General features: G+C 39.3%; 1 protein-coding gene across 10 annotated transcripts in view; it reads right to left on the reverse strand.

Moving 5' to 3' along the window:
• The window catches only part of SHANK2 (SH3 and multiple ankyrin repeat domains 2), a 344,725-nt gene that overhangs the window by 296,533 nt on the left and 20,438 nt on the right, over positions 1–27,754 (reverse strand). For 8 of the 10 annotated variants that reach the window (XM_021402182.1, XM_021402180.1, XM_021402178.1 and 5 more), the window contains 2 exons: positions 20,410–20,477; positions 4,953–5,172 (listed from right to left, as the gene is read on the reverse strand). In XM_021402182.1, the coding sequence (XP_021257857.1) occupies positions 4,953–5,172; positions 20,410–20,423 (234 nt within the window). In that variant the 5' untranslated portion in view covers positions 20,424–20,477. Of the gene's footprint in view, positions 1–1,695; positions 1,770–4,952; positions 5,173–17,718; positions 17,828–20,409; positions 20,478–27,754 lie in introns of those variants that run through there. The other 2 variants (XM_021402183.1, XM_021402186.1) reach the window with 2 other exon arrangements.

Raw genomic sequence — 27,754 nt, forward strand, 5'->3', positions numbered from 1 at the left:
AAAGACAGAAAGACAGAAAGACAGAAAGACAGAAAGACAGAAAGACAGAAAGACAGAAAGAAAGGGGCAGCACCCTCATTTTAATTTGTGAAAGCATTGCTTTCCTTCCTCAAAAAGCATTTAGAAAACACCAAATTCATCAGCTGAAAGTTCAAAAAATCCCAACCTGACCAGACTGCCTCCAGCTGGCTAGTCAGATCACCTGCCCTTAGAGGCATAGGTACAGATGTCAGCAGCACCCACAATGTTTCCATAATCAAACTGAACATGAAGACAATTATAAAAGAAGGTAGCAATGAGCAGTCAGTCACAAAACAGGATACAGAGTATTTGTGAAAAGCTGCAAGGAAAGGAAACAATGGAATAGACCTGAAGCAGTGGATGGCTAAACTGACTGGAAACAAATCAAAATGGGGTCTTCTTAAGAAAAAAATGTGGCTCAAGGTGCAGTTATGAAAATTGGGGCCCTATCTTCATTAAACAAAAGGTGCACAATCTAAATGAGTGCTTTATCTTGGAAATAAAAGCACTGGAGGGAAGAGGTTCTTGATCCCAAGGGGCAATAAAGAGTAGAAAATATGAAGTATAAGAAAGTATACAAAAGCGTCAATAGTAAAGCAGAAGTTATAACTTAAGCTGTTGCTTTATGAAACTGCCATTTATCAAACATCTTGTGAGGAAATTCCAATATTATGAAAAATAAAATAAAAGGGGGCAGTGGGGGTGATGCTCATTACTGAAGCAGTGCAGCAAAACAAAAGGGCAGAAAAGACTTCAAAGAAGTCCTTGTTGGACCCAGTCCCATCTCAACATCAGAAATTAATAAAACATATGAATCTGAACATTTTGATTTATTTTGATTTTAAACACAAGCCAGAGTGAGCACATAACCATGGGATAAAACAAAAGAGCAGAACAACTACCATGTGCTGATAATACAATAGCAAAAACATTCCTAAAAAAAAATGTCTGACAGATCTGTTCTTGAAGTCCAGGAAAAAAAACAGCAATTCTGAACACAAAACATTTGCCATTACTGATGAAATGACAAGAGCAAGTGGAGAGGAACCAGACTGCTTCCAGTCAAAGGCAACGTCACTTCTGATGTGCTACTGCTCTGGCTGACAAAGGAAATAGACACAAGACTTAATGTGGATTCTGATATGGTCCATGGAGAGGTCAGATATGCCATCTTTCTTAAAGGAAAGCACAGGAGCATCAGCTCACTAGCTTTCCATGTCCAACAGACATTCAACACCAAGAATGGGCATTGCCTTTGGGCATGAGGTAGGCAGTTGGGATTAGTTTGAAGCCCAGGAGAGAGATTCAGACTTGTCCGTCTGTATCCTCCACATTAGCAGAGAGAGGCCAGCATAGCTAGGAGACAAGAAACAGACAGTCACTGCGATTCCCATCAGAACAGCAAGCCAGATCCCTCTGTGCTGGATGCACTACAAATTAGCAGCTGTTCAAAAGATTACACCCATGCTCTGCTCCAAGAAGGATCTAGTAACTTCTGGCTTATTGAATCAGGAAATTAAATGCCACGAGATAGAGCTCAGTGGCTCACACTCCTATGCATGTATGGAAGGTTTACTATGCGCCCCATTCCCTCAGTAATATTAGTGATTCTGGAAATCATTCCACCACTCATATAAACATTCTCCACGCTCCTGTGTTAAGGATGACACTTACTTGAGTACAGATGAACAAAAGCAGTAAGAAATTACTCTTTCTACAATGTATTGTTTCAACACTATGGATTATCATCTGAACTGAAAAAGAGACAAAAAAAATAATAGATATAATAACTGAAAAATAAGAGCTTTGTATGACCTTGGCCAGGTTTACATCATCTTCAAAGTTTCAGATGAGAGTATCATTAATTATCATCCACAATGGTTGATAATTTATAACGAACTATGATCTTTTTCAAGCTGTGTTATGCTGCATTTAAGCTATCATTTTGTAAAACTGAATCCAGATTTCACTTTATTGCACAAGAATTTGTGGGCTTACAAATTAAATCAGAAATAGGTCATCTGCTACATGACTGTTTAAAACAGTTGAGTTGCTTTTCATTAAGACTTTATTGAAAAGGAAAAAAAAATACTGAAATGTAAAGCAATAAAAATGAACAAATGAAGAAGGAAACCTAAAATACATTTTATTTCATTTCCTGAACAAAATGAATTTTTAACCAAGTAATAGTTTCAATAGTGCCAATAAACAAATTATTATTGGTCTAAGAAACAGAGTGATGAAATGAGAGGGCTTCAGGAGGCCAACATCACTTCGTTTTTAACATCAGAGAGAAGCTAGAAAGTATAAAAAAAAAGTAATTTTTCTTTTTATATTGGATCTATTCATTGTAAAGTATATAGCAGACCGGTAGGAACACTGACAGAAGACTTCATTACAGGTAAAATGCTTATTAAAAGTATACAGTGTACAACAGTAGATTTCAATATTTCTATCAACTCTGAAATGAAAGATCCAAGGTGATGATTGCTTCAGCCAAGATTTAACAAAGATCCTGCGGGTGGATCCCAGCAGCCACAGTGCTGCTCTTCCCTCAAGAGCCTTCCTGTCCAGCTCAGGTCCCACACCACCTCCTCTTCACAGCGTTTAATCTCACACCATTTAAATTAATAGAGTGGCACCTCAATTTCAGCAGAAAGAGGTTCAAGATTTAACTAAAAATATTAAATACAAGAATTGAAGAGAGAATGTTCCCAGCTGCAGCACAGACTTCTCTGAGTTTCTGCTGCGCTGTGTAGATTGAGCTTTAAAAAAAAGCAGCTCTACAACCACACCTGGGGCCATACTGTCAAACCAGTTCTTTCCTATCAGCTTGTAGACAAGCCATCTCTATCATTCCAAAAATGAACTTAATTAAAAAGAAAGGAATAATTTTATCTGAGATGGATCTTGAGTGGCAGCACAATATGATATAGAAGTCAAATGTCATCATGGAGCAATGTATGTAACAGACATCCCCAAAAAGAACGGTGGTTTTATAATCATCTTCGAAATGAGGAAAGTCTGATGCATACCATTGGCTGAAATTCACGACAACAACATTCAGGAAGGTTCAGGATAATTTAGGTAATTAATCAAAACATAGACAAGCTGTGGTTCTAGATAGAATCAGCAAGTAACTCCCAGTGACCGTCTTCAGGATGCAATTGATATTCCTACTGCAGCATTTAGAAGGACTGTTACAAATTACAACAGCAAGCTTTTCCAACTTCATTTTCCTAACTTTTTAGATCCTGCATTTTAAACGTTCTGCCATAAAAGAAACACAATTTTATAGTTCCTCACCAGAAAGAGGGTTCTGGACTGTAGACCTCTGATATGTAAGGAATATCCAGGACATATTTTTTAATAAAAAATCATTTTTACTATCAAATCATTTGTACATTTTTAAACAAATGGAAAGTCTGTTTAACATCTCCTTCTGTAAGACATGGTAGGATAAACCTTTCTATTTTCATCCAAATGAGTTTGGACTGTGAGACAGCTATAGGTTTAGAATATTTGCATCTTAAGTGATTCATCTCAGAAAATCAGAAAAGGCTGATCCTATAATTTCTGATACATTTCCATTATAACTGGTGAGGAGGCAGGAAAGAATAACATAATGATTTCACATCACTGTAAAACCTGTGGAATGATACAATACCACACTTTCTTCTTCCTCCAAACCAAGGGTGCTTATTTCTGTGTGGAAGCCCAAGAAATAGCACTGTGTAGTGAAGGCATAGCAGCACAACAGGAAGAAAAGATCTATTTTGGCGTTTCTTTCCTCATTTTTACATTCTAAACATCATAGCTATCTAACAAGGATATCTTTTCACAGAATCACAGAATCACAGAATCACAGAACTGTAGGGGCTGGAAGGGACCTCTAGAGATCATCATGTCCAACCTCCCTGCCAAAGCAGGCTCCCTACGGCAGGCTGCACAAGTAGGCATCCAGGCAGCTCTTAAACGTCTCCAGAGAAGGAGACTCTGCAACCTCCCTGAGCAGCCTGTTCCAGTGCTACATCACCCTTACCATGAAGAAGTTCATACACACATTTGTGCAGAACTTCCTATGCTTCAGTTTGTGGCCACTTCCCCTTGTCCTATCACCATGCACCACTGAAAACAGTCTGGCCTCATCCCTTTGCCATTCGCACCTCATATATTTATAAACAGTAAATCCCCTCTCAGTCTTCTTTTCTCAAGGCTGAACAGACTGAGGTCATGCAGCCTTTCCTCATAAGAGAGGTGCTCCAGGCCCTTTATCATCTTCGTGGCCCTCCGCTGGACTCTTTCCAGGAAAGCCCTGTCTTTTTTGTACCAGGGAGCCCAGAACTGGACAGAATATTCCAGGTGAGGCCTCACCAGAGCAGAGTAGAGGGGGAGGATCACCTCCCTTTACCTGCTGGCCACGCTCTTTTTAATGCACCCCAGAATGCCATTTTCATGGGAAGATGACGTAGAAAGGTGACTAAAAAAAGAGAGAGAGGTGAATTCCTGTTGAGCCCTACTTTACTGTTAATCACAAACTATCTCATGAAGAGAGAAACAAGACAATGGAGTTACTTATGTATGAGGCTTTCCTGGAGAGTACACGATATTTTCTGATGAGATTTTAAATCCAAAATTCTCCTTATTCTACTCAGTCAAATGCCTCTGAATGCAGATCAGACAAGTATTTTGCTTCATGGTCACAGCTTACATCAAATTAATATGCTAAATACATTCTCTTGCTTGGGATGATGCATTTAGTTTTGGCAACCAGTTGGACACACCATTGGGGTAAGAAAATTGGACATAAAAGCAAACAGGACATACACTTTGACTGAGTTGTAAGAAAATAAAACAGATCTACTGCGGTCTGAAACCACCAAAGTCAATCATTTCTAAATTTTTTTAAATGGTAATGTAATATCCCTTACCGTTTGCTGTAGATCAGGTATTATAATTCGAATCACTAGAGTGTTGCTCTGACTGTCATCCATTCTGCTGCTTGGCCTTTCTGCAGTTGCTCTAATTGTGTCATAAATAGTTTCTTCTTTGGAACTGTCAGATTCAGATTCAACAGAATAGTCAGAATAGCTTTGTGCCATTTCATCTTCACTTGATGTTGGGCTACGAGGCATGTTCAAGCTTTTTACCCTGCCAATATAAAGCAGAAAGGGAAAAATATATATATATGTAGCTAAAGTCTTAAAAATCAGTCAGCAGCAAGTTTTCTTTGTTTTCCTGAAACTAACACAAATTTAACAGTGAAGTCATAGCTTTTACCTTTTTTTATTTCCTTTTGTAAAATACAGGGGTAGAGAGCGTGTCATGGAAATAAATCTGGCTACCAGTTTACTACAGAAGAGAAAGAAGGGCAGGAGTAGGAAAAAGACGAATGGAAAGAGAAGATGACCTGTCTTCCAGGCACACTTTGTTTTTCAAAAGATCCAGAGAAACCCAGCATTATCATCAGGTTCTCTGCTACACAGCAATGTTGTAAACTGTACTTCTAGACTCCAAGTGTATTTCTCCCAGTGTAAAAAGATAGTTCAGAAAATTGATATAGCTACTAAACTTACATCATCATTGAGAACTAATGTTGAGAAACTGAAGAGATAAGGCTTCAGACAGCATTTTCAAATAGTAAAATCAGCCAAAAAATGGAATACTACAGGGAGCCAGACAGATAAAGATATTCCTTTGCATTTTCTGGCTCTACACTACCAAAATGTTTCTGTTATACTTACTTAAATACAGAGCTTAGAAATGTATTTTCATCTGTGGCATAGATCAGGGTAAAGGAAAAGTAATACTTAATTCTAAAGTAAGGACTTTTGCATTCGGATGTCAGTTGCATCACCTAAGGGCTCACAGCAAGAACAGCAGAACATTTTCCTTCCAGAGATTTTTCAACTGCAGGAGCAAAAGACAGTTTTTGCCCCAGAAATTTAAAGCTTCTCGAGGAAATGTATAATTATTACTCTGTGGAAAAGTGGGGGAAAATTTATACAGGAAAAAAATAAATGGAAAGGCCACCATAAACTTTGCAGTGCTTGGCAAACATGTACTTCATCAGTTTTCAGAGGCCAGAAAAATGTAAACATTATTTTCCATGTTTTCTCTGAGCAACCTTCCAAGAGAACTTCTCTGCTTTTTAATAAAGAAAAAATCCATAGCTCAAAGTAAAAAATACCAACCAGTTCATCTGTTGGCCCACATTAAAGTGACATTAAAGCAGAAGTAAAGCACAGAAGTGCAAACTGACTTTGCCAAGGTTTCTCACATGCCAGGTGACTGTACCAAGATCTCTAAATGTATCCCTTGTACAATGGTCTACAGTCAGATCCCAAAAGTAAATATGCAGTCAAACAACAGAAAAACACTTTGCATCATTGCGTCTCATAATTCCGTTTGAGTCAACTGAGCATCACAATGAGATTACTCACTCCTCCTCAATGACCGGTCATTTATACTGAAATGATTACAAAAGAGGTAGAAGAAGTGACCCTTCCAATTCAGCATTTTAAGGTGCCCATGTGCCGGCACCAGAGCTTGAATCACTGCATGGGAAGTGGCAAGGCAGGCCTAGAATTCAAGGTCAAAGTCAAAAATTTCCACAGCATATCATACATCCATATCATCAAGTAGTATTGTTATTTCTGGTGCAGGACAATTCCAGTATTATTACCCTCAGCTATAATTACTAATGAAGACAAAAACAGTGCATTCAAAAATCTGAAAGCTTGCCAGTTCATAGCAGCTTAATGCAAGGCTCTATTTACAAACAAAAACTCTTGAGGGAGTATTTTATCTTCTTACTGCTTCACTGAGCTGTAGATAAATGCTGCTCTCCAAAGCACCCTAAGTCAATAAAAAGCATAAACATTTCAATGGCTGCTTTATTTATCTACCACCACTGAATCACGTGAAACCAAAATATAATAGTAGGTTGATACACAGTATTTAAGAGCATGAGAGGTGTAGGCTAGTGAGCATGAGGAAAAAGACACGAACATCACACACTTTGTCTCGCCCTAAAGCTATCTGAGAGCACAGAATATTCCAGAGCAATGGCTTCAACAGCTCTGATAGAGCACAGTAAACTGCAATTATACAGTATAGAAATAAAGAGCTGAATTGGGAAAAAACTTCCCAAGGTTTTGGTGAGTGGATTTTCATGCAAGAACTACACAGAAACGTCTCACTGTGGAATAACAAGGGGAAATTACCACCTGAAGAATGAGCTCCAAAGTACACAAAGTGCACTTAAGTTTAATAAAATTGGAGAAGTATCAGCATGGCATAAATCACCAAATTTTCTGGTATACAGACAGAAAAAAGCACAAGTAACCACACAAAGGATAATGAAAGGCTACATCTACAAAAGTAAAGAGAGCAGAAGCTATGCTCCACCACTGCTTTCAAGAAACAGGTCATTTAAATGCTTTTTTTAAACAAGACAATCTGATGACTGGAGACGTTAAATCATTGTGGGGGATGGAAACTGCCAGGGCACAGAGACCAAGCATGCCTCTCTAAATCTACAGACACTTTAGGGTAACTTGGTTTCTTGGTTCTTCATTTGAGTGGAAATAGGAGATGCAGCCATTCATTAACCAGAGGTGCTCACTATTACTGCACCCTCAGGCAAGTTGTTTTCTTTTAGGAGCTGTTTCAGTGAGATTCCAAAGACTTCTCCCTAACTAAAACCATCAACTGAGGATAAGTAAGGCACATTGCTTGGCTTACCTACCCTTGTACAGTAGAAGATGACACGGCATCGCAGGCTCCTAATTCCCCTATGTTGGAAGAACAAAGCTTATTGCTTCAACAGGATGTCACACAGTTAAAAAGTAGATTAGTTTTTACTGATACAATTGTTTTGGTTCCTACAGTTAAGTTGATGGTATTTTCTAGTGATATGATACAACAGTGGCTGCTCTCAGCACTTTCCTTGTGGGAGGAGAGCATAAGAGCATATTATAAAGGACTATATGAACATCACACAGGTTATCAAAAGGCAAGAATTTCAACTCCCAGAGCTCTCTGTGTATCTGAATGCTGTGCTTCAGTGAGTGCAAATAGATACAGCAGGGAAAAGCAAGAGCAGCATTTTTGGAGCCTTATGGTTGGTAAGTATTTTATGGACAGAATGTACAAATGGATATCTTAAATTTTATGCTTAACTACGCTAAATATCATAAAATAAATATTTACAAAAGGGATTGAAACATTTGATATGAACAAATATTTAGCACGCTATCTTAACTAAACATAGAAGTATTGTAAGATCCTCAATGTACATACCCACTACAAAATTATGTTTTAAAATCTTTAAAACCTTAATGAAGTTTATATGCAATTTTTTTAATCCTGAAAAGTAACAAACACTCCCATCTAGTTTCATAGCAGTAAATTGGAGCAGAACTGTGCAGACAGACACAAAAACCCACTTAGAAACACATCTCATACACAGTCCCCTTCCTACTGTCTGAGCACCAACGAATAAGGTAAATGCAAGTGTTTCTCCACTTTGAATGGACCAAACCCTTCTGTCCTGCATCTGAGGGCCACCCCAGGCTGACAGCTCAGGGCATGGCATCCCCACTCCCCTGGGGCACACCTCCCCAGCAATCATTCCTGCAAGAGCTGCTCTCTTAAGCAGTGGCTTCCTGCTGCTGCCGCACACCCAGCTCAGCAGGCCCTGGGTTCCCACTACATCCATCCCCATGGCCCTGCAGAGAGCAGAAGGTCTGGGCAGCTGCAGCCTGTGCTCCCCTGGGTTTCTGCAGAGGGAAAGACTAACATATGGTGGGACAGAAGGAAACACATCCCTAACACTGAAGCTACATTTTCATATGGAAATCACAATACAGGACATTAAAGGATTCAACACTTCTTTCCCTGACCTGTGAGATTTTCCTTCTGCAGCTGTGAGAACAAAGGCTGAGGTCTCTCACGAGTGCGCATTTCAGATAAATCAAATAGTTACTAGTTTTCCTTTCTCTCCAGTGTGGCTGAGGCACACACATCGAATGTCTTGCCCAAGGCCACCAAGGCAGATCTCTGAGCAAAGTTTCAAATTCAAGGGCCTCTGGCTCCCAGTCTCGATAAGAACAATCTATTTTTATATAAACATTCATTCACACAATAGCAGCCCTGTTGTCTGCAGGGAGAAGCCCTCTAGGCTGCTACTGTCAGACGAGTTAAAAATGTACCTGAGGGAATATCCCAGAGACAGAGACACATTGTTATGGGCTGAGTAATGCCATTAAACCAACTGTGAGAAAAGTTTGCTGTTAGAGTAATAGCAACTGCTACAAAGAGGTATTTAATAATTAACTTTGAAGAAAAAAACTATTCAGAAAAGGGATTTCCATCAGTATGAAGCCTTCCAGCTCCTAACAGACAGATTCCCAGGCTTTATTCAGGATTATATACATATCAGCTCAAGAAGCATCTCTCCAGTCTACCAAATTGAAATGCATGAGAAGATCTAGCATTGCCTTTTCTAATTATATTAATATTATTAATATTAAAACCAAAATGCATTTCATCTGGAAACGGGGGTGCAATCAGCCTCTCTACAGTTGAACAGAAAAGACCGTGGAGAAGACAATCTGATTGGCGGACCAATTCCAATGGATAATTTCCAAGATGATGGACTCAAACTCCACTTGGCACTGTTGCTTTAAAGCTGGCATTAAGCAGCACTGCCTGCTTCCCATCCTCGCACTCCTGGTCCCTCCACTGTGCCCTGACAGCTTTAATTGTTGCGCCAACACAAGCAGTGGAGCAGAGCAAAGCACTGGTCCAGGTTAAAGAGCAGCTTTTTGTTTTGGGAGGTTAGCTTCAGCGTCCATCACACTGGATCACTATGCAAATGTTTGTATAAGCAGCAGGAATAAGATGGCAGAGGGCCAAAAGCAAATAGCCAGGGCATGAAAAGGGCAGAAAACACTTTTTGCAAAGGCAGGATAAATGTTTGCCAGCGTAAAGTGAATCTGAAACACCATGGCCTACATGATAGGAAAGAAATCTACATAAATTGAGCAATCCAATTAATGCCAATAAATATGTATTGATTATCAGCACCAAAATATAACACTGCAGAACAAGGCAGCTTACTGAAATCCACTGATATAAAATTCATCCAGGAAAATGCAAAAACCTAAAAAAATATGCCTAGATGAAGAAAAACAGAGGGTTCAGAGGGAATGCTAACCAGTTCTCAGTACAATACCAGGGGGATGAGGCCCTTGTTACTTCCCCATTCTCCTACCCCACCAGAACAGGAGGGGGCTTTGGAGTTGACCCAACACCACATGGAGCTGGTTGGGCTCCACTCCCGGGGGGCTGCTGCAACAGAGGCAGTCTCATCTCCAAGGGAACACCTCCTCGTTAGATCCTATTCAGAAGTTAAGGTGTCTCTAGAAGGCTGGAAAATAGAGGATGAGGACATGCATCATCAAGGCTCTAAGAAAATTAACCTATGGGTTTCTACGGTTCCCTCGATCTGCCTCTGTAAAATGGGACAAACGGTTCTTGATTCCTTTGTAAAGCACTTTTATTATGTGTGAGAGAGAACTAGAAAAGCAAATCCCTTGCATGTTATTAAAAAAAAAAAATCCCCCTTCATGGCCATTATCTAAAAAATTCTGATCATACAATATTTTGCTATTCATATCCCCGTAATTACAGTTTCATTTTTTTACACCATTCCTTCACTTTAATTTACCTTGGTTGCACTGTCTGGTAATGCATTTTTGATCTCTCTGTTAAATAACTGAAACACCCATATAAATATTTTACAAGATGAGTGCTGAGTAATGTACCAGATTGCCAAGCAAAATTCCTCTTTTACTTTTCTCTGAAGCTGTTGTTTCTCAGCATGGTGTCTCTTACACCAAAACCCAAATACTGAATTGGACTTAGCACTGAAGATCAATGGTCATATCCATTTGTTCCCACCAGCACTGCTGGGAGATTCCAGCTGACCTGTTTTAGGGCTGATTTATACAGTCCTTGGATTACTCTGCTAGGTGTGCTCTGCACAAGTGACAAAGTCCTTTGCAAAAGGGATCAAGAGTTTTAAGAGAATTGAGTAAAGCAACTGTTGAACCTGTTCCTAATTTCTAAGATAGGTTGTTGCCCCTTGGTGATGTATATTTGTACAGTGCAGACTTGCCAGCGAGAGGCTAAGCCCCACTGACTTCTGGTATTTAGAGTCCCAAATACCAAAATCATATGATTAAAGTGGGCCTCTCGATCAGTTTGCGAGAAGGAAATTTGTTCTTTTTGCAGATGTACTTCTCCACTAGCATTCCTAACACATATAAAAGTTTTCTAAAGGTTTCTAAAATTTCCAAGTGGCTTTGGATGCATTCTCTTTTATACAAAGATAGATTTATCCTTTGTCCTCCAACCTTTTCACTATTCAGAAGGTCAAAGTATTTTTACAGAAAGGCTGAACTTCAATCACAAAGATGCAAAAAGAGATTCGAGGAAGGATGGAAACAAAGTATACAGTGGACAAGCGACTTACTGCCCTGAATGAGAGAGGCTGGAAGAGAGGCTGGTGTGCAAAAGGCTTATAAACATTCAAAGTAGAAAGAACTTCTCAACATGAGGAAAGATAGACCATTAGAAAAAGAGGAGCAGTAAAATGGTGAAAAATCTTCAACAACAACAACAAAAAAGAATAAAAAGCATATTACTACAGAACACACAGCAAGTATTTACAAATGTTAACCACAGTGAAGTTTACAGCAAAGGCCAACTCCCACTGGCAATACAGTATCTTAAGCGTCTTCTGTCGAGCACCTGCAAGGCTTCCAGTGCAATCCTATCTGACCTTTATTTAAAGGTCACCCCTCCAGACAAGGAATTACAGGCAGCCCCTCGAGCCCCAGGGTGAGTAGCTTCCAGGCTGTCTTTGTTTCTATCATTGCTCTTCACACAGCCTCTGGCCTTGTACATTTATTAGAACATCTATTTTCCAATAACTAAATGAACAAACAACAGTCCTCCTATGTCATTCTTAAAATACCTCTTGCAATGTATGCTATAGTTTTCCGAGATGAAATCATAATGCACTTTGAAGGATGAAGTAATGGACTGGATCTCAAAATAACTGTATACTCTTACTTGTGAAAACAACTTTCCGTTTAAGAATTCATCTGTTCAGCGTGTATTAATCCAGATTTCTAAAGTATTTCTGCGAGATGTTAAACAGAAAACAATTCTAAATAAGTAGCAACTAAGTAACTAATTCAAATAGGACAAAAAACAATATACTTTTTAAGACAATACACAAAGAAAATAAACTCAGAAACCACAAGCTCACCAGCACACCAAACCCGAGATATGTTTTCTTGAATTCATAATTTCAAATAAGTATCTCATCCTAAGCAGCTACAGGTGGAACATGAAACTCTTTCACACGATCTTTATACTGTTGCTCTTGACTGGAGTAAAATACAGACAGGGTAACCTTCTGATTGAAACTTTTTAAGCAATTTCACCTCTTGCATGGGGAATCAATGTATGTAGTCCTGCTGAAGTAAACAGAATTACTTTAAGAATGGCTGCACCAAGATTGTCTCCTACATGCAGTATTCATAAGAAAAACAACAATCAGGATAAGTTATAAGAGTCAACGTGAATCATGGAAGTCTGTTCAGTTCTAGATCCAGCAAAGCATGCCTTCATAATATGACCACAGAAATAGAAACATTTACTTTTATCAAGCACACTCATGTCTAGTATGTAGAATTCAAAGCTGCAAACTTCAGCAGTGCAAAACAAAACAATTTCCCCTTCAGTTACTCAAAGAGTACAGACTAAGTAACTAATTATGAAATGTTCTCTTTGAACAACGTACAAGCATTGCATCACTTCAATTTTAAATGGTCGTTATTTATTTATAAAAGAAGATGGAAATAATGCTTGTCTTGGTTTCCTCAGAAGTTTTACTTACATCACCTTCAAAGAAAAAAAAATAGAGAAGAGGAAGAGGGAAAAGAAAAGAAGAGAAAAGAAGAGAACAGAAAATAGAAGAGAAAACAGAAAAAAGAGAAAAGGCTTGTGGGGAAATCAGTTTTATCTTCAAGCCTGTTTCCAGCCTCTGCTTGTACTTGACTATGTAAATATCACAAAGATTATAATAAGTTGGAAAGGAAAGGACATAAGAGAATTTAAGAAGTCTTACAACTGGAATTGGATAAAAAAAGTACAAAGTTTGTGGAATGTATTTTCTTTCTGGTGCATCTTCCTGGTGGATAAAGCATCTTCATTGTTATTAATTTACATTTTATGCTTATCAATTTATTTTCCTTCTTAGCCATAAGAAAAACATTTTTGTGATCACATTTAATTATGTTTGTATTTGAATTAATAGAGAAGCTCAGTTGCTGTCTTGTTATGTAGATTAGGTCAGGTCCTGAGAGTAGAAAACACAGACTCTCCTCTCCCTACAAATGGGTTAGCACTTGGAGTTTGTTAGGAACTTTTACCTGAATTTTCTTCAAGTATGTTCCTGATGAGGGGCTACTATGTTATTTTAATTTATTTGCTGTGTTCCCCAAAAATAGTTTACATTATTTGCAACAAATGTTACAAGTAAGGAGTTAGTCAAAAAAACAAAGCTTCAAACAAATGCTCTTCTTTTCTTATAAAAGGATTAGTCATCTTTGTCAGAGAGATGGTTGAAAAGAATCAGTTACCCTTTCTTGTTGTCTTTGGGATTTTTCTTACTTAGTACCAACAAATTCATTATTATTTCAGTTGTTTGGGAAACACCCCTGGAAGTCTGCATACTTCCCACCCTCTGCAGCAGTGGCTGAGGGAGTCCCTGGGGTGTAGACCTCAGGCTTCCCAGAGCCTGCACAGCTGAGGCAGTGCCATTTCAAAGCGCCCTGCAATTGGAAATCTTGAAACACAGAGCTTTTGTTCCAAAACCCCCCAAAACGCAAGTTGTGAAATGCAGGAATCCTCCACAAAATGTATGTACTTTTCCCCTTTATACATATATCTGTTTGACTAGAACAGATGAATGCAAGCTGTAAAATGCAGAGAGCAATTACATACATCCACTGGCTTTCTTTGTGGTTGGGTATAATTTGGATTCCTAAAACCAGGGTCCAGAAGCCTCAGAACAGGAGCAGCTGAACAAATGCAGGTCGGTTTGTGACTGTTGCTTTTCACCAGTATCGGGAAGTATACTGGCAATAGCAAGAGACAATATATTAGGCAAATAGTCTTCTAATTCAATTGCTGCCTTGATTTCCAAATAGCTGAGCAGAAAAAAAAGCCCTAGCCTCAGGATCACAAAAGAAATGTTACAGAGAGCAAGGAAGAAAGGCAGAAGGAACCACCTTGTTGTTAAATACTTATTTTCTTTTTCTAACCAAGAGAGAAACAACAAACAAATGGTGACCCAGAAAGGATGCACACACTGTAGAACTAGGGCAGGTGACCAGCTCAGCCAACCTTCAGTGCAAGCAAAGCTGTGTGCTGTATCCTCACTATCTCCACTCATCTGTCTAAGTCTGCAGCAAACATCCTCCCATCCTGGTGGCAGATGGTCTCAAGGCTTCCTCTCTTCTCACTGCAGAAAAAGTTATCTGAATCTTTCAAAGGAAATCTTAAAAGAAGAACTCTGCTGACCTTATCTGTTTCTTGCCTGCTTATTTTCCACTACAAGGTAAGCATATGTTGGGCTTTACCCTGTCCTGCAGCCTGTTCAGGCAAGTCTGAGTTCATTTTTTAGGATTGTGTATATGAGCAATAATGGTGATGGCATTCTGGGGAAAAATATCTGCATGCTCAGAAAGGTTAAACGATCTGAAAGATGATCCAGGCAGCACAGAAATTCTGCAGAAGAACTGAGAATTAAATTATTCTCTTGACCTTTAAGATTTTGATTCAACTCATTGTAAAGATAAGAGATTAATTTTTACCAAGTAATATCTAACCAAAATTTAGACTATCAAAACACAAAAAAACTAATGAAAACAACCAGTTTTCTTCAATGACTTCCTGCAACTGTTGGTCTGTTCACTGAAGGCAAAAAATAAAAGAACAATGATTTGGAAAAAAATGAGGATAAGGTGCACGTTTTTAAGTAGCATGCCAAAACAGGGAAACAAAAATACATATAAAAGATAATAACGTTTAAAAATAGACAAATTCATAACAAATTCTTTGAGCCTCCACAACCTAAATGCCAGGAGTATTTTGGAACTTAACATTAAAAATAAAAAGCATGTCAAATCAGCCTGGATAACCACTTACAGTACTTTGATTTAGAGTCTGCTCTCCAGTCTAAGACAGATACCATGAATGTTTCCAGCCAAGAACTACAAACTCTCCACATCAAAGTACCACAATAGTTCAGCATCTCACATGTTTGTTTTTCTGAAGCGCTCCTCTCTCAACACAAAACCAAGACAAATATCAACTTCCACAAACATTATGAGGAGGATTCCTGCCCAAAACTGGCCCAGCTGTGAGACCTTCTCAGGCTGATCACAGTGTTATCTAAGTCTGTCTTGAACACCTCCACGGCTGGAAACGGTGTGACCTCTCTGAGCAAACTCTGCCCTTCACTGACTGTCCTCATGGGGAAAAAGATTTTCGTGATACTGAGTCTGAACTTGCTCCAACTTCTGCCTGTTGCCTCCTACCAAGCAGTGTTGCACAGTCTGGCTTTTCCCCGGGTATAGGCCTGTTGATGCTCACTTCTCCAGTTGGTAACATCAAGTTATGTGCCCACTCCCCTCATGGAAAATCATCTTTATAGTAAGACCACTCCAGTATCCATTTCAATATAAATATTTCAACATCCCAAACAAAAAATCACATATTTTGTTTTTAGCTATAAGGCAAAGATTCTCTTTCACGGTAGTTTTATGTAAATGTATAGCTAATACATATTCTCAAACATTCTGAAGCCTTTGGTATTTTTGCATTGTTCAAATTATGGGGCAAGAACAGAGGAAAGCATTTATCCATTCTCTCTACCTGTCCATGACCAGTCAAATATTTCCCTCCCATGTGCGGTCCCATAGCATTCCTTCAGCAACTCACTGTTTATATGAAGAAAGAAATACTGGTTCAGAAAATAAGTTCATTTTGCCCTTTTAGTGTTGCATGTGACACAGCCATGACTAAATCTTTTACATAAACTTGACCTTACTAAGAAGGGCCAGGTCAAGACTAAGTTTAGAACCAATACTGGCAACCATGCCAACCATATGGATACTTAGTCTTTCTGAGGTTAACTGCAAAACACAACGTTTTCTTCAGTATTTGCTTTTAAAAAGAGCTGTAATGGTTAATATACAACCAAAAGATTAACCTACAAATATGGTTTAGTTCTGCAATCCAAAAACATCTTGCAAGTTAATATCTAAGTAATCACATGCTTTGCAATCAGTGCAGTCTCCCACATTAACATGCTGCAAAATATACTCATTTCTACAGTTTTTTTAACTGTACAAATGCATGCTGGCCTTTAGGTCTACTATTGATAGTACATTCCTTTCTTGTGATTTTAAGGGGACATCAAAGTAAAAATTATCACTGAACAGTTCAACCTATAATTTACAAAAGGGACCCACGTAAATTTCAATATCATCAAAAAGTTCTTGATTTGTTTACAACATCTACAGTGATTTCTTTACAGAGTATGATTTCCTCTTGTTTGTGTAGGTCTCTAATCTGCTTACAGGTAATGCATGTCCTAAAATGAGGTTTCTGGAGAACGAGAAATGCTTTACATTAATTATTTCTAATTGACTATATTTTGTGTTGATTGTACTTCTGTAAGACCTGATTAAGTGAATTCATTACCATTTATAATTAAAGACAGCATACTTGGAAGATTCCAGCCAGGAAAATTATCACAATCTAATCAAGAAATGCAAACTGAATATAAAAGAACTTAAGAAGATCCTGACTGAACTATGACGGAAAATATTCCTAACAAAAAAAACACCTCGAACTCTGGGCATACAACTGCCAGTTTCTGCCATAAGTAGGTACATCGTAGAAGTTCTTATTTAATCTTCCATAAACATCAAGCAGCTGATGGTGCTGGATATCACAGTCCTCTGCGGTGGCCACGCACATGGGACTGCCCTTCTCCAGAAACTAGGAGCAGTGATGTGCAGGAATACAATGCTTGAAAGAACACCTACTTCTCTATTAAACTTGAGTCTAGACCCTGAGACACAGGCTGTATTCCACGCCTTTCTATTTTGCTGTTCAAATAGTCCCCCATGTATTGCTAATCTTAACAATTTCAATGCAAAGCTCATTTCCTAACATTGCTCTTGATGCTGTCAGTAGTACCTATTCCTCACCTCATTATAAAAGAACAACATCTAGGCAATTCTGCTTACCATGTAAGGCAGCTGCACAGGGAAGGAAATAATTAAGCCCATCATGTGAACTAAATCCTTCAAGACATACCCATTAATTAGATTTACTGAACCCCACTCTTCCTTGCTGCTTACAGAAACGAAGGCAGCAGAGGCAATGTGGAAAAGTCATCCTCATCAGCGTTAATATAAAGTGATGAAACCAGAAATATATTTTTTTCAATTCTCATTTTTAAAGGAAATGAGCATTAAAAAGAGATTTGCCATTAAGTCTTATCTCTGCTTCACATCCTCCCTTGCATGTTATTTGTTCTACCTTATAGCGATTTCATTCTTGCCATCACTAGTTCTCCCCAGGCCTCAGCTCCTCTTCTCCAAATCTCTTCTCAACCTCAAATTGTGAGTGATCATACACTTCTGTGGCACTGAAAACATATCAGAGGTTACTTTCTTTCTTATGTGCTTTCACCATTACTTCATAATTTTGGCTTGCCTCTGGTCCCTCTCTCAGGTCAAGATGGCCATCAGCTCCTCTCTTTCATTTTTTTAGCAGATTTCTGGATGTCTGCTAACTTCCCACTCAACACATAGGTAGTCAGGGTCTGTTCTCCCTCATCAAAAACTTGCAGCTATTCATATGCCTGGCAGTTGAATTTCCCACTGTTAGAGGTTCCCTTCCATTGCAAAGAAGGGCTTGTTGGGCACCAGAGCTGCTGCCATTGTCTCAGCAGGAGCAGGAAGGCAGGATGGGCCTCACACCACCTCCTCCTCCCATAAGATGCCTCTTCCAGCAGCTGCACCTGGGGCATGGGGCTGCATCCCCTATCCTCTGGCCAGGGAATGACTCATTAATCACAGCCAGACAGAAAGAGTACATACAAAATGCAGGCTTGCTACATTAAAAAGAACAGAATATGTGTATAATACTGCAACATTATGTATACTATAATAAAAGATGCTAAATATATATATATAAAAAACAGTGATTAACACAAAGACTGGTATGTGCAACAATACAAGACCTATAGTAATATTTTTAAGAAAGCCTCAGAACTAGGTTCCCTTTCACAACTCAGAGCACGTAAGGAGCAGAAGAGTGTTTACAGCCCATGCCAAACATCACTGTCACTGTTGGCTCTCACAGTGAAACATCGTACTCAGAGATGAATGTGTGCTTTTCACATCTGCAGTGACTGTGACTGCAACGAATGCAAATGGAAAAGAGTGACATTAAAGAAAAAAAAAAGAAAGACTGAAAAGGTAAGCAAAGGGCTCACCAATCAGAGCTCTATTTTAAAATGTTTTGCTGTCTTTCCCATCGTATCTGTATTTTGAAATGTGTTTTTTTCAAAGGCAGGTTTCAGTAACTGTAGTTTTTATGCTTCACACTTGTAAGAAAAGTAATTTGGTCATATGCTGATGATATCTATTTCCCACAAATACCTAGCAGCACTATGCAATTTTAAAATTGAGATATTTAAGTTTATTTTCCTATTCTTAGAAATAATTCAAATATTTCATCTCACCCCCCCCCACTATATCAATTCTGCAGTCTATTAAAATATATATATATATCTCTTATCAGGCTCTGGTGGATTATTTTGATCGTACCATGGACTAATGACCAACCTGACATTTGAAAAACTCCGAGCTACAACTGGAATCTTGCTCACACATTTCTGTCAATAAAACATAATTAGTCACATCAACTCAACACATTATGAAAAGGAAATTCTTTAAATCTAAGTTTTTGTACTTGTTCCATTTCCCTTCTCTTCTCACCAGCATTAGTATTTATCTCTGATACTGTCAGTAGCCACAGACACAAATAGTCAGTGATTAAATGCCTGATAAGCTAGAAATATTTTGTTCTGCTGTCCTTGAGGTACACATCATTCTTTTAAATATTTTTCTCCTTTTTCCATTTCTATGGACTGCTCCTCTAAATTGAAACAGTGTCACCACACACTTTATAGCAATCCTTTCCACCGTTTTTACATAATTTTAAAATTTTCATTCGCCTTCAGGGCTCTAACAGAGATATTGTTATGACTGTCTATCAGTGTGAAACCACAATACTATCTTATCTCTGATCTGTGTTCATAGCGTGCATTAACAAAGACGCCTGCAACAGCAATGTGAGAAAAGACACCTTCACTTTATCATGAAGAAAATGAGATTTTTAGTTTTCGGATCATACAGGCTTTACCAAAGGAAACATAATTCGAAATTACTGTACTTTTTGTTCTCATTTTCTGATTTCTGAGTTTAAAGTTTCTATTTATTTTGTAATGACTGGACGGTAAACCAACAAAGTAATTCCAGTTTAAGAAACTCTTTTCCACAGGAAGATAATAAGCAGTCTCCAGGTACTGCCAAAACTTTTTAAACTGTGTTTTTAAAGAATCACAAAAAAGAGGAAAAAATGTAAATGTAATAAGAAAGAAATACACCAAGTCTAGAAGCCTGTTTGAATAGAAAACACTGAAAATGCAGCATATAAATAAGTCAAAAAAGACACAAGGGATCTGTTTGTGCTGTGTCATGAGAGGCTCTACACTGACTCCTCAGTCCATCAGTTCTCACCTCATTGTATGATGAATATACAAATGTTCATGCAAAAATCCTGAAATTCTTTATGCAAATCTAACATTAATTGCCAAATTTACAATGAACTCACCAAAAATTGCACATGAAGCAACAGCGTTTCAACACATCTAATACAAGAAGTATCATAACATTAGTCTACTTGCAGGTTCAGAGCTAAACTATATTCAGCAGGAGGAGAAAGAGGGCTGCCACACCTGATTATTAAAGTTAGCACACTCTCCCAACCTTCTTCACTAAAGACTGCTATTAAGCTGCAAATTCTTCTCAGTTTTACCAGTTCTGTGGCATAAAAATCTGAGAAAAAGTCTGAGAAACTTAACATAGGAAAAAAAGGATGGAGAAATGAGACATGAGTAACTTAAATGACTTCTTTGCAAAACTAGTTAGGCATGCTTACCTGTCAGCATACATAAGAGAGCAACTGTGTCAAGATCATCAGCATCTAGTTATTCTCATCTCAGATTCCTGGAAAAAATAAAAAATAAAAAAGTAACAATCCACATAAGATACATTAGAAAATTGACACATTAAGAAAGACAGTCTGTGACCTAATAACTGTCCTCTTTAAAATCTGCAAAGCAGAAACACAGCATAAAGAGAATTTTGATATATTAGTCTACGAAAAAAAAAGGGGGGGGATTTTATCACTTTGCCAATTTACAATGTATTCATCATGCTATAATAGAGATATTTTGCTTAACTTCGCAAGGGAAGAACCTGACCTAACTTCACTCACTCCAGACTGCTTCTGGCAACATAAAACCAGTACTAATACAAAAAAAGGCTCTCTTGGTTATCAACAGACATAATTTCAGGCTGGATGTGACAGAAGGTGAAAGAAGCTGCTCTGCTGTTTCCCATGGACACCTTGCTCGATTTGAGCATTGCTGAAGTACCAAGTGTCCCAGACACATGCATTTGCAGAACAACCCCAATTTGTTCAGGAAGATGCTGGTATTGCACCCCCCTGCCCCCCGCCACCTTCCCAAGACCAACTGAGATCCAGAAATTAGCTCTGCTCCTTCCACTTCCACTAAAAGATTCCCCAGTTCAGCAGATGTGCTAAGCATTACAGTCCAACCCCCACCACAGTAAGGGATAGCCTAGAGCAGGCTAGCTGTGAATCATTGAAGTGCACATGACTAGATTCAAATTTACTGCCTTCATTCATGGAGAAAAGCTCATGCTGAAGAAAGTCTTGCCTCTCATTTATTTCTTACTTTTATGGGTTTAAATGGAAGGGAAAATCTAGACTTTTGCACTGATAAAGCAAGTTTGACAACATTTCTTTTTACTCTTTCATAGCATACTCTGGTGTACAGTACTGAATCAAATAATAATATTGGACTACATTGCATATTGGATTACACTACATTTAACCACTTTAAGAAGCCCAAACAGACACCTATTAGACACAAGAGAAGTGTAAACCAGTCATGCAGCTCCAGAATAAAGAACACAACTGTGAGTAAAACCGGAACTTCTCAGAGATAATTCTGTTAATATCACTGGACTGCATCATTTACTCCAATACAAGAACTAAATTTACCTCAAATTACCTCTTATTGTATGTTTTATTACACCTTCCCTATTGTACACAATTCAAGTAATATTTAATGTTAATATATACATGTGTACACAAATATTTAAGTGTCCTTATAGTGTATTCAAGCACATTACTTTAAATGAAAATATATTTTGACATATTTTACTGAAAATAAAACAACCTATTCAAAAGTTTTTGAGTAGGAATAAAATACTTAAAAATGTGTCTCCAGCACCTGCATAACTGCACAACTATTTTACAGAAACAGTAAAACCTGTTTAAGTAAAGGACATTTCCCATAATGAACTTCTACATTTTGTATTATGACAAAGTAAACTGCTCTTGAGATGAAATCCAGAAGATTCTCCAATTATAGAGGAGATACAAATGCAATCTCTGCAATCGTAAATGTCATAGGAAAGGTAGTTAAGGAAGGATCAGCTGTTTCTCACGAAGTGAAAAACAGAACCCATGGAAGGGAAGTCAGTAGATTAAAAGGAAAGTAAAATTAACTAACTAATCTAACAGCTTTATTAACCACTCTATGAGACGGGATAAACTACTTCCCCTTTTGAACCACCTGTTTTACACACTTTAGCTTTCAGTTTCTATATGAATCTGGAAACAGAGAAGGAAGAATCACCAGGGACTCGAAAATGTCCATCACAGATGAATCTTTCCAAAACAGCTCTCAAATGTTGAGACATTTGCTCATCATATTCCAAAAACTGTCTATGTAGTTTTTAGGAAAGATTTATAACTTGGCCGATTTTCAACAGATATTGGTAGGATTTAGTAATGGTCTATCCACAGCAACAGTCTGCAACTTAATATTCCCAATATTTGGGGACTTTGTTGGTATACAATCTAAGTAACAAAATCAACATAAATGTTAAGTATTTAGCTACTAGATACCCTACAGAAAATAAAAGCTTAAGAATTTCAATGCAAGGAATTTTTGCACTTCATACTGGAGAGATAAGAATTGCAGTAGTTTTTTCCATATGGAGCCCGAAATCTTCTGTTTACAAAAATGACCTATCAGCATGGCACTATTATTTGTATTTGGGTTGTTAACACACTTCTCACAGTACTTTCCAGAGTTACATCTACGGGTTACGAAACAAACATGACAAATGGTGTGAAAAGAGTTAGGAAGAACTCTCTAAATTAGAGTATTTGTATATTGCAAATTTATAGAAAACAAATTAGATTGTGCAAATACTATCTTCTTAACAAGGTTGGGTGATGTTTCATAGTGGATAGACACCACTGCTGGAAAAGTGAGCAACTGTCCTGTCTTCTGTTCTTGCAGAACACCTCTTAATACTCATTTGCAGACCAAAAGGAACAAGCTCCCTCTATATCCTTGTTTTCCTCCCCTCAAGCCCAGGATCAGCAAAGCTGAAGTTTCTCTTTATCCCCTCAGAGTTTTCAATGCATCCCTTAAAATTTTTCTGTGCCTTGAAATCCAAAGTTACTCTTGTATCCCCAGCACTGCAATAGGATTCTCTTCCATCTGTGGCCTTCATGCCTGGCTGGGCACAAGAGAGAAGCAGGATGGGCAGCTGCTAGCCTCATGTCTTTCCTTCCATGGAACACTAATGTGGGTCTCTCCTACATCTAATCACCAATTTTTATAGCATTTGTAGGGAACACAACACCTAAGGAGATTTCTGTTCCTTTAAAAAATGTAGCTGAAGTTAAGCAATAAATTCAAAAGGCACTGGAAAATAGAAGGAGAGGGATACAGAGGGGAGAAAAGACTTGCAGCCCAGCCATGTAGACCATTTTCCTTATCAAATCAACCTAAAAAGAACCAAATCATGGCTCCAAAATGCTTAGACAAATGGTATGGCTGGCAGTATGTACAAGATTCAGCACAATGCTGTGAGGAGATCTGATGCTTCTGTGGTGTGCGACGTGGCATCAGTAACACAGCTTGGGAGCAGTGCAGCCACAGCCATGCAGCATTTGTAGGGTTGGCTGCCCTGCTCAGCACCTCTCCTCACCTACGTGGCTCAGCCAGCACTGCTGCGGCTGCCTCTTCACACATGGGGCGCCTCAGAACCACCTTTCCCAACAGGACATAGGTCAGGCCTTCCCCCAGGTTTGGCAGGTTTTCAGATTAGGAACGTTCCAGTACTTGTAGGAATTTTAACTAGTGGAATAAAATCAGCAAGATTTCCATGCATACTTTTCTCTATTGTAACTCATGCACTTAATGAATCATCAATACGGGGAAATAACCTTGTTCGTGGCCATTTTTCTGTGCTTAGGTGCACACTCTGGAAAGCACAAGTTCTTAACTGATAAGAGCAAAATTAAGTAAATCCAGCTACTGACTAGATAAAGCACGTCCACACGCTCCTCAGCAGACAAACATGCACTTACTCTGCCACTATTCTAACTCACACAAACACAAGCCAACTAGAAATCATACAACCATATTGGCAAAGGAAAACTTGAGTGAATATTCCTGCATAACCTCTCAGCACAATTTCAACACCCCAGTTTCTGGCCTGGCCCTGGTTCCCAGCTGACCAGCCAGCTTCTCTGCACAGCTGTTTGCACAGCCACTGAGAAATACCCTTCTTTGTGAATTTATGAGAATGGCACAGAGAATGGATATATGGAAACACACAGAAATGAAGCATCTGGGAGCGCTCAGCTAAAGGATTAGCATGTTTTAATTAATACAGTTCAGAATGAGACATTTCATGAATTTATCCTAGCATTTCTGAACACAAACAACCCTTACATTCTTAATACTACCATAGCATGCTAAGTGTTCCTTCTCTTTAGTCGTGCACACAAAAATCTCCTTTTGTTATCAGCACTGAAGATCCCCTTATTTACACAAAAGCTTGCATTGCTAGAAGGTTCTGATGTCAAAGACAATTTGTACATGAGGTCTTCAGCAAGCTTGAGTGGAGGTCTAAAGAACTGAACACCTGAAGAGTTCACATGAATGTAGAACACTTCACCAGTTTTAAAAAATGGCTGAAACAGTCCAGCTGTGCCAGATGAATGTGCTAACTGCTGATTTAATAGTAAACTCAGGTAATTTATAAGAGATCTGAAGGTACTGTAAATATTCAGGCATCCATTAGTTTAGTAACACTCAAACTCCCAAGTGTCTTTAATACTAAAAGACCCCAAATACACGCACTGAGTTCTCCACATTTTTCCCCCCATTAAATTGAAGGCTCAGATTCTGGAGTAAGTTTTAGCACCAAGACTTGTGTGTCAAGCACATATGTATATGATGGATTGAAATGTTGCTTGAGGGAAACCAAATAAGCAAACCTCATTTGATTCTAGCTCTGCAAAGAGCAGAGCAGTGAGCTGAAAAATAAATATAGCAAGGGAAGAGCTGTTTGAGATTTTGAGAGACTCCTGTTATCCAATTCTGCCACTGTATACAGACAGAGCAAACAAAGGAAGTCTGTTCATGAGGTTGAAATGTGAACGGTATCAGGAAAACAGTTCAAAGAAGAAGAAAAATAGTTATTTTATTCATTAGAAGAGATCATATTTGGGCATATATTTGAAATTCAGAACAGAAAGAACTCCACAAGGATCTTTTAGAACTAAATATGAAATCTAAAGCTGCTTGAACACTTACTGGAATTAATTCATTTATTTGTGACTCTTTGTTATGCCCAACTATTCTAATCTTCTTTTCCTCAGCCATCTAAGCCCAATGGCTTCAATGCTTGGATTTTGTGTGGTAGCAGACAGCAATCTTCTAAAATGTTTGATGCTTTGTGGCTTCAGATTATTCACTGCCTGTGGGAGCAAGGTCATGCTAGCAGCAAAAATTCATTTACTTTCTGTTCAAATACAGACAATACAAACATACCATTAATTGCATTTATACTGAAGATGCAGAGAAGCTCCACGGTCCCACACATTGCTTCTTCAAAGATGCTTACCCAATGCAAGAGAAAGCACCATCAGGAATTTGCGCAACATGATATGCTAAAACAAGGCAGGTTAGGACAAAGCCAGGGGTGTTCGAAGCAGATGTTAAGAAGAGATCCTCAGTCACCTGCCCCACCAGGTGTCTTCTCCTAAGTGCCTGTGCTTGGAGGAGCAGGAGGAAAGATAAGGTACAAAAGCATCAGCAGGACGAGATCTGAGCTCAGGGTCACCTCACTGCCAGTTTGGCAGATCCAGACCATGTCCATAGCAAACTGCCTGCACCATGCAACAGCACATGGGGGACTAAACAAGGGTTTCACTGTTCCTAAAGTTTTGTGCAGTGTTTCATGACTCTCCACTGGGACCTGTGTTACAGCTGACTTCACAAAAGGCCACGCAGGATGCAAAAGGAGCAGTGCATGGGAGAAGTTGGGTGGGTAAGGAGCTGGCTGGAGGACTGGGCCCAGAGAGTGGTGGTGAATGGAGTTAAATCCAGCTGGCGACCAGTCATGAGTAGTGTTCCCCAGGGGTCGGTGCTGGGGCCTGTCCTCTTCAATATCTTTATTGATGACCTGGATGAGGGCATTGAGAGCACCCTCAGTAAGTTTGCAGATGACATCAAGCTGGCAGGAAGTGTTGATCTGCCTGGGGGTAGCAAGGCCCTACAGAGAGATCTGGACAGGCTGGATCTCTGGGCTGAAGCCAATGGGATGAGGCTCAACAAGACCAAGTGCTGGGTCCTGCACTTTGGCCACAACAACCCTAGGCAATACTACAGGTTTGGGGCAGAGTGGCTGGAAGGTTGTGTGGAAGAAACTGACCTGGTATTGGTTGATGCTTGGCTGAGCATGAGCCAGCAGAGTGCCCAGGTGGCCAAGAAGGCCAACGGTATCCTGGCTTGTATCAGAAATAGTGTTGCCAGTAGGAGTAGTGAAGTCATTCTCCCTCTGTACTCAGCCCTAGTGAGGCCCCACCTCGAGTACTGTGTCCAGTTTTGGGCCCCTCACTGCAAAAAAGACATTGAGGCCCTGGAGCATCTTCACAGGAGGGCGACGAAGCTGGTGAGGGGTCTGGAGCACAGGCCTTATGAGGAGCGGCTGAGGGAGCTAAGATTGTTCAGTCTGGAGAAGAGGAGGCTCAGGGGAGACCTTATCGCTCTCTATAACTACTTGAAGGGAGGTTGTAGTGAGCTGGGGGTCGGCCTCTTCTCTCTTGTAACTAGTGACAGAATGAGGGGGAATGGCTTCAAGTTGCCCCAGGGGAGATTTAAGATGGACATCAGGAAAATACTACTTTTCTGAAAGAGTGGTCAGGCGCTGGAGTGGGCTGCCCAGGGAGGTGGTTGAGTCACTGTCCCTGGAGGTGTTCAAGAAACATTTAGATATAGTGTTGAGAGACATGGTTTAGTGGGGTTATTGGTGGTAGGTGGATGGTTGGACTGGATGAACTTGTAGGTCTTTTCCAACCTAGATAATTCTGTGATTCTATGATTCTATGATTCTAAGTTAATAGAGTATGCAAATCCCTTGCTGAAGCTCAGGGACACACTTTGCCTCTGTTTCATGGCTATGAACGCCGGGCACAGCTGGCCAGAAGTTCACGGCCGCTTGCATTTGGAAGTCAACAGGGTCTGTGGTGCTACAGTATTCAAAAGGCTTGTGTCAGTAAGAGACAGAATCTTCACATTTGATATCTAAAACCTGATAAGCATGAATAAATGGGGAATATAGTGACTTTCTAACCCATAGCTAAGTGAGCAGATACAGATGTGAAAATAAGCTGAATGTGATATAGGCAGCATTCAAACCTGTCATACAAAAGCTCCCCACTTTCAACAAACACTTGGGCTCTTTAAATAGGACAAGCACCACACCAGGCAAAAATCCTACTCAAACACAAAACACTTCTGGGCAGTACCACCGCCCAAACAGTCACGCAGCACTTCTAATCTGACCTGTCATTGCACTGCTCAACACCAGAGGTTTCCCAAGCACAGGAACTACAGCAGGTAGCCTTAGGGCAACCTCTTTCTAGACTTCCCTCCTCCCACCCCCCTGATAAAGTAGGGCAGCCATGAATTCAGTGCACACCACTCATGGCTGCTGACCTCTCTAACAGATTATTTAGTGCAATATAACCTTCATTAAAAAGGTCCCTTTGGGAAAAAAAAAATGTCAGGTTCAGAGGAGTTTGTGAGATACTTAAATAGTAGCTGTGTTACAAGCACACAGGTGGACAGCCACCTGAAGTAAAGCAAGGCTGAACCCAT

Source organism: Numida meleagris, chromosome 6 (assembly GCF_002078875.1).
Source record: "Numida meleagris isolate 19003 breed g44 Domestic line chromosome 6, NumMel1.0, whole genome shotgun sequence".
Classification (NCBI taxonomy): Eukaryota; Metazoa; Chordata; class Aves; order Galliformes; family Numididae; genus Numida; species Numida meleagris.